At 34.2% G+C, this 8,575-nt stretch overlaps 1 protein-coding gene across 2 annotated transcripts; it reads right to left on the bottom strand.

Annotated features, from left to right (window-relative positions):
• Nucleotides 1-339: 339 nt before the first annotated feature.
• LOC141482339 (uncharacterized) lies at nucleotides 340-3,152 on the bottom strand. Of its 2 annotated transcripts, none has more exons than XM_074175438.1 (2): nucleotides 2,893-3,152; nucleotides 340-2,800 (listed from the first exon to the last, which is right to left on the bottom strand). In XM_074175438.1, the coding sequence occupies exon 2, from the start codon at nucleotides 2,509-2,511 to the stop codon at nucleotides 706-708; it is 1,806 nt and encodes a 601-aa protein (XP_074031539.1). In that variant the 5' UTR covers nucleotides 2,512-2,800; nucleotides 2,893-3,152; the 3' UTR covers nucleotides 340-705. The 2 variants fall into 2 exon arrangements, with proteins under 2 accessions (XP_074031539.1, XP_074031538.1); XM_074175437.1 differs by having other exon boundaries at nucleotides 340-2,837.
• Nucleotides 3,153-8,575: the final 5,423 nt, after the last annotated feature.

An 8,575-nucleotide genomic window follows, 5' to 3' on the forward strand; every position in this document is an offset into this window, starting at 1 on the left:
ATAATGTATTTGGACTGTTGTGAAGAATCATAGTCAAGCATATATTTATTATTAGCCTTAGAATAACGATTAGATGTCTGAGATACACCCCCTCGAATACCCTTTTCCAAAAATAATAAAACGTCAACATCTTGTATGGTTTCCAATTTGCATTTTGTGTATTTCATCATGCAGCTCCAAGTATAACCAGGTAATGTATAAAAATGAGCAGGATCCAATTTATAAGTCATGTGACATTTATCACGAAAATTTTCGAAAACTACACTCAATAACATTATGTCAGTTTTCATGTAAAGATCGCTGTACTCCCCCAAATTTTTGTGTGCAAATTTTGTTGTGCATGTTCATAGTCTTCCTTACTTATACATATATCATTTAATTTACTGTAAAACTGCTCGATACTTGGTAGCTGCCCCTCACCCAACTTTTCTACATTGGTTATGTAATCATAGGGAAATACTCCTTTTCGAGTCAATAATTTGATTACATCGGTGTGTAAATACTGAAATTCGTTTTCCAAAATATGGAACTTGTCTTCAGCTAGAGTGGAAACGAGCGCATCCAAAGAGGCTCCTAAGAAACGAAATGAATCAATGAATCTGAATTTGATGTCTGTATTTTCGTCATACTTGGTGACTGAAATATATTTTTCTTTATTCATTGGCAATAGACTCAGTCGTCCATTCTTTGCCAAAGCTCTGATTATTAAATGACAATCATACCCGAAAAATTATGAAACACCACCGGAACCACAAAAGTTTTTTTGTACAATAAGTTGCACTGCGCATGTGCAAAACCCCGAAAATCCCCATTGAAATGATTATGATCTCTTGTGATCTTATCATTGTCTCTAAAAGGTTTTTCACAAATATGGCAATTTTCGGTGGCATCATTCAAATTAATGTTTTCATTCATGGGTATAATATTTTTGATTTTTGATTGAATGAGTAAAGCTTCATCCTCCATTTGTTTTGAGAACCACTCCATACAATCAGGTCCTCGATAACCTTTGAAATGAGATAGAGAGTCATCATAGGAACATTTTACATAATAACCTGCGCTATAAGCAACATGTTTTTGATAACGAGATGAATTCAAGTCTTTTTTCTCTTGGAATGGCAAAAGTAATGATTCAAAATCAGCGTATATAACAAATGGAATTTTTTCCTTAAAAACATAATCTTTGAACTGTATAAATTTTTCTTTCGAAAAAGAAATTTTACATTCATTCTTCATTTCAACACATTCAACACGGTGTGCATTCACTTTTTCTTGGCTAGTGAAATGATTCAAACAACGATCGCAAAAAAAAAGCTTGTGATCATTTTTTGATACTTGAGATGACAATAATCTAGAGAGATTCTTTATCCAACAGTAATGATATGTAATTTCAGTTTCATCCTCATCAGTTTCCAAAGACCCATATTTTTTTGGTTTCACATGATACTCATTTTGAATCAGTAGTAAATTGACATGCCTATCCATTTTATCATTAGTCAAACGAGCTGGTACTACATTAAATTTTGATTTCTTTTTTTTCTTTTCCAAAGTGTACACATTAATAGAGATATTGTTGAGCTTTTCGAATCTTGTTATTTTGTTCAACTTCATAGGCATCTCAATATCCTTCAAATTCAAAACTTGTGAGAAATGTGGGTATGAAGAAGTCCTATTTGTATTATTTCCAGAATGAATTGGATACAAAGCACTGACAATCGACCATGCGAAACAAGCATTGTCATTATTTTTAATATTGATACACGCCATTTTTTTGGCAATTTGATGTGGAAGTTCAATGAAAGATGAACCATTTCCTATTTCAAATTTATTGATATTAATTTCCAAATTGACTATACCCCTTAAAGCCCAACCACTATCTCGTTCCTGAAATTCGGATAATTTATTGAAAATTATATCTTTGATATGTTGTTGAAACCAATTTTTCAATTCACTCCCATGGTCAATAACAACATTTTTTGAATGAAAATATTTAAATTCACTCATGGATTGATTATTATTATTTTTGATATATTCCCCACAAAAAACAGAATTTACTTTAACAGGTCCTTTTTTTTTCAAAATACGAGTAATTCTATTTTTGAAAAGAAAATATGCATCTTCAAAAAATTGTTCAACATCTATGTGTTTCAAATTTATAATAACTCCAGTTCGTATGCGTCTTGCAAAAGAGGATTGAATATCCTCCCATTTTACCCTTCCACTTCTTTTCTCTTTTAATGATTCACCACCACCACCCACATGTTCATTAAATATTTTTTTGACTAACATTCGAAAGCGTTTCAAGTGAGATAAATTTGTTTGCAATTTCACAAAAGTGCCGTGAGTCACATCTGAATTCAAAATAGCTCTATTGATCAATCTAATATGTTTATTGGCTAATTTAATCCAATGTTCACGTTCTGAAATTGTGGAGGATTTTGAAATTTCAGAAAAAGCCTTTTGAAAAATGCTAATTATACCATCACTAACCACACCCATATCCTCAGCCATGGTCACAAATATCACTTGAACTTAACAATTACTAACCTTTATAATTCAATAATTTCAAATAAAATTTTTTGGGAACTATGTCCTCGAAAAACTAGTCCGTATTTCTTAGGTACGAATTTGGATAAATTTTTCTTCATCACTGGTGTGCATCTTTGTGGAAGAAAAACACTTGTCTCCTCCAAATCTATGAGGGTGGTTTCCCCATACTTGCTGTTGACAATTTTCATATCATGTATGATTTGTGGTTCGTCCTTTGGTAACTCCGATAATTTCACTGTTTCTTTCAATTCTGCAAGAGTACAGCCATTAATTTCAGAAATATCCATCTGTAAAATGAAACTATTTGAACACAAGTCCTTAAATCATGAAAAATCTACTTACATTTTTGTTTCACGATGTTGTTGTTGGTGAAAATGTGTTAAAAATTTTTTGGTAACTTCTAAGTCGTTTTTCTTAGTATTTTTAGCAAACACAGTGTGACAACGTGCTACGCTGATGATAAACTCTGCGAAAGTGATTCGACTAGGTAAATTTCTGGTATTTATGATATGAATGAAGGCGTGAAAACCACTCCCTCCCTACATGTCACAGGAAGAAACATCTTCTGTGAAAAAACATCAACTGATATCTCAAACCACATTGTTTATTGATTCTTATCAGTAGTTGTTTACAGCTGATTCTCGGCCTCCCCCCACCACTATGACGTATTAATTGCTTTTTTTATTGGTTGTTGTTTGGTGAAGTTTTTTTGTTGTGCAGTGAAGTCAAGGCGTTGTGACCTTGAAGTGTCTGGTGCATGGATCGTTCAGATTTTTTTTTCATATGAGATTTTGTGTGTTTATGTGTGTGTGTAGGAGAATGCACGGTACAGGGTTTCATCATGTGCTTGTTTGTCTATGTACAAACATACGTCTGCATACTTCGAAGATCCTCCAAGTAATAAATGCTCCATCGGTGTTAGGGCACCAAGTTAGTAGTGGAGTGACGTCACAGCAATAACCGTTCAACGGCTAGAGAGCGACATGTTCACTCCACGACGTGTGGCAGAGTAATGCGTATTCATCGGTCTGCCCTCACCTCTCCTGAAGCGATGAAGGTTCGCTCTAGCCCCGCTATCCATGGTGACACAACGGCAGCCGAGGACTGTTTGCCTAGCGTCTACCCTCTCCGAGACCGCAACGACCACTGCTTGCTCGTACCGGCAACTGTTATCGCATCAAGTTGGGAGATGGGCTTGGCTGTGACGTCAGGCATCTCTAGTGGATAGCAACTAGCAATGTGAATCTTTCACGGTTTCATGGTGGGGGTGACTCACACTGTTTAATATAAAAGAAATGCCTGGCACACTATGAAATCAGTAGACGAATATATCTGCAGCAGTTAGCAATTGGTAGAGTGTTATTCAGTTCGTAATAGAAGGAAGACGGTGAGTGTATTTGTCTGTTGGAAATTGTTTATATTTTCATATATATTTTCATCATGTCCGTTTCAAAAGTAGACTTGAATAAAATTAATAATTTGATTGTACAGGAGGTTGAAATACTAGAGCAAAAGGCCTTATCATCATTGCCAATTGATGAAGTGTACATAATTAAAAATATGTCAACTTATTCTACACGATTTGGTAAATCAATTTTATTAACTTTGCAAGATGTGAGCAATGATAAATTATTTAAAACATGGCTACCAAAACGTATTTCGTTGCAATTCAGTGATGACGATATATCTTGTATCAACTCATCAGGTGGTAAATATACGATGATGTATTTAGGACAGAGCCAACAAAGTTTTGCTGGCATGAAAACGCGATCTCTAGTCAAATTCAATATGATTGAATAATAGTAATAATTTATAGTGAATTTCTTTAGGTCATAGCTTACAAAGTTTTTTTTGGTGTGAAAACGATAACTCTAGTCAAATTCAATATGATTGAATAATAATAGTAATTATAATGAATTTCTTATTGTTTTATTAATATTCATATATTAGATGATAATTATATGGAAATATAAACATTACTAACTTAGTTGAATACACTCACTTTGTAACTACAAGTAAAATGGGAATGTGAGTATTATATCACTGAAAAATTGGAGGTTGCTTATTGTTTTTTTTTTTTGTTCGATTTCAGTTCCACCATTTAAAGATGTGGATGCAGTACGCAAGTCAAGATTGGGTCGATATTGTAGATCTCAAATCATCGGTTCAACATTTGTCGTCTAAATTGAAGGTGTTGGGTGATGGAGCCGAACATGCAAGCAATTATGATATGAGTGTATGCTATGATGAAAAACAAATCGAATTATGCCTTCGTGATGCTGAGAACTATTGGAGTGGTGCAGAAGTTTGCAACAAATTTTTGGATAATGAATTGGAATTGTGGCAACTTTGTGAGGTTATGATTGAACTGAACCTAAGAAGATTCCTGTATAGCCTCCAACCATACTTGCCAGAATGGATTATTCATCACTTTGAATTGAATGATGAAAATCGAGAGGAAATTGAAGATGGTCGCGAAAATGATGATTATGAGGAAGAAGTTATTTTAGATAGTCTGTATGTTCCTGTGAATCATAAATAATGTCAAATAAAAAACTTTGTATTATTTTCATGTTTTATTTATTTAAATCTGATGAAATACAATAGAAAATGATTACAAAACAATAAATATGATATAAAATACAATACATGATATAAGTCAGTTACAAATAAAAAAAAAAAAGATCATAAAACAGTACATGATAGAGTGAAAAAAAAGTGTCAATATCTGCTATGAACTGAACCATCCAATGCATTGTATGTTAAAACTGTATCATGCAAAATTAATGCATATACTTTAGTGTTGTCTGGAAACTTGGTCTTCCTCGTCTCAAACTCAATCTTTATATCAATAGTTGATGATTTTGTTGCATTCGGTTGATGGGAACAATCGATGACGAATAGTGGATTCTCTCTAAATTGTCCAATGTCCATCAGAGGTTCACTCATATCTTTATCATAATAACTTCGCTGGAAACTCTCAAAAGCATAATAAGCAGGAGCATCAAGTTTTTTATCGAAATTCAAATTCCAACGCTCATATGGATAAACTTCAGAATTCAAGTATACTCGAATACTATTGATATCAGCAGTTGTGAATTTTGTAATATCTTGTGTTCTATCTTCAGATGTGGTAGTACTTTGGAATGCGATGATGACAAAACGAGGAGTTTCCAATGCGTTAGTTGTTTTGATGGCCCATATGTCTGAAGAAGTCCCACGTAATGATGGTAGTTCATAGAGGTCCCACATACGATACGCCAACTTGATTTTGGCATTCAGACCGCTTTTGTTTATTCTACTCAAAAGTTTGAGCTTGTGTTTATCATCTGGTACAATATGCCTTATTTTCCATTCGATTTTATTTATTTCCAAATCAGCATCAACCTCACCTATATATGAGTTTTTGAATGATCGAGCGATAATCAAAATCAATTCCTGTTTGGCATTCAAGATACTTTTGTTGTAATCTTCAGCAAAACCCATCAAATATTTCAGTGGTAGTTTTCCACTAAAAACATGACTGTTTGTATCCAAGATATCTTGCTTCAATTGTGAAAGTCCCCAACCAGATGTCAATAATGTGTTAGCATGAGATTGTCCAAATGATATCATGGTTTTCATTGTAGATGTTATCCCAGGTTTTCTAACAACAGCCACTTGTTCACCTCCCATTTCATAACGAATTTCGTCAAAGAGAAATGCAATTGCATTATTCGAGAGATAGCATGTTTTCGCTACATCTTTGGGGGTGAATTTACCTTCTATGTAAATGAAGCTCTCGGCAATATCTAGTATAACATCTTGATTATTGATTGCAATTCTGATTTCATCCGAATTCCTGAATAGCGGTGATCCATAGGGCTTATATGTGTGCTCATGTAAACTTATGAGAGAATGATCGAGCACTGGTTCATTGAATATATTCAACTTTTCATTGTTTGTTTCGAGCACCATTGTTATTTTCTCACTTTCAATCCAATCGATTTCAAAAATTTAAGATCACTCACAGACAGAGCGTTATGTGCTAACTGTTTAGCATACACTTGTGGAATGAGCTTCTTTTTATGCACACCTTTCTTTTTGATAGTGCAACTCGTTTGGGATTGTTCAATGCGATTTTGTCTATTATAAATGAAACCCATAACAACAGTTATTCGATTTTCTTCAATTCCAAAATAATGAAAATCTCTTCTTCACTTCCAAAATCGATAAGGTTATTTTTTTCATCCAAAATACGCACTGTAATGTTGTGAATCAATTGACGACCTTCTGGACTGACAGGCATATATATAATACTGTGTGGTTCTTTAGTAAGATTGTAGCCAGGTTCAACATCAATATCGAATGAGAAAAGAATGTGGGATTCTTCACCATTTATATATGAACCAGATATTATATTGCAATCTAAGCGGATAAGTCTCACAGTTGTAATGTTTATTGGTAATGATGATTCATGTATCTGATTTGGTGGAAATATTTCATGAGCGAACCCCATCATTTCTGCTATTGAATTTGGATGTGTCAGATCAATTTCATATTTGGATCGCATTTCACATTTGAATGTATTATTATTGGCGTGTAGATAGAAAATATCATCTGCAACGACATCATTTGGTTTTTTATCATGAAACAATCTGAACATGATATGTTTCTGTATGACGGCATTGATCTCTTCTATTTCATAAGCACCACATGGAATTTCAATTGTCAACTTTTGGGGTATCGATGAGTTGTCATTACTGATTCTAAAACTAACTAAGTTATTAGCTTCAGTTATATTATTGATTGTATTGCATCCATAGAATCCCAAAAGTCCTAATCCATAACGACTGTTCCTATCCAATTCAATTGGTGGAAAAAAATCCGCACTCAAGACACTTGTCCCGACAGCTTGTAGCTCGAACTTTCGTGACATGACTGATGAATATTTTGAAACACATTTCAATTTATTATTGTACACAGCAACAGCACATTTGAGACAATTTACACTTTTTGGAAGGTGTTGTATTGTAATAAGTATCATTTTTATTGATACCAATATTCACATCCTCTATATTACAAATACAACACATAGATTTCCGAGGTATAGGACCGTCATTAACATCCGATTCTGAATTTTGATCGTGGTGGTGGTGCTCATAACAATATCTATGTTTCATTATATCGATGTCATCTTGCAGATGCTTAGGCAACTTTTCCCAAACATATGCAATCTCATGTGCAACACATGCAAGTATCACTTCCTTAGGCATATTTGCAAGCATCACTTTATCCATTTTTTTCAAGGTACCATATTTTGAAAACATTCTAAGTGAAAACCCCATTCCCTTGATAGCCTCCCGATCCAGTTTTGGTGTTGAATCCATTTTTATTTGGAAAATTATTTAGAGAGAAACTGCAAGCACAAGTGACCACAGAGAACTGTATTAAATTTCTGTTGTCGATCATAGTTATATTTGATTTTTACATTCGAACATTTTCGAAAGAATCGAGTCAATTCCAATGGTGGGGGTAGATCTCCAAAACTATCGAAATATGTGACTTCTTTCCCACATTTTTTATATGCCACCCAATGTGTTCCTGGTCCACTTATTCCATCTAAATTAACAATAGCTGTCTCGTTTTGTTTTGGACCTGAAGATGGTAATCTATCACGCATAAAAACACCACGAAAATGTGGAATTTTCATTTTTTGTGCATAATAACTGAGATCGAGATCAGTAAGAGGCCTCTGAGGTAGGGGTTCAATTAGTTTTTTGTTTTGTTTGTGGCTTTGTATGGTTTTAAATATAGTCCTAAACCTTTACGGTATGGTTTGAGATATATTCCACTTCCGCGTTTGCCTAATGCTACAGCCTCCATGGTTTTATTGTGACGATTGGCTTCCATTAAAGCCGCTCTGCTGGCTTTTGCCGAATTCACGGCCTTGGTAATACCAGCAGCAGCTCCCGCCAAACTTCCTAGTGCGGATAGTCCAGCAAAAATTGGTATCAATGGTAAAAGTCCACCGATCTTGGGAACA

Source organism: Leptinotarsa decemlineata, unplaced genomic scaffold, assembly GCF_025532065.1.
Source record: "Leptinotarsa decemlineata unplaced genomic scaffold, Ldec_3_MD MMD2_tig00001019_RagTag_RagTag, whole genome shotgun sequence".
In the NCBI taxonomy this organism is placed as follows: Eukaryota; Metazoa; Arthropoda; class Insecta; order Coleoptera; family Chrysomelidae; genus Leptinotarsa; species Leptinotarsa decemlineata.

Excerpts from the sequence above, each read along its gene's own strand:
- LOC141482339 (XM_074175438.1), bottom strand. The coding sequence starts at position 2,511 with ATGGCTGAGGATATGGGTGTGGTTAGTGATGGTATAATTAGCATTTTT.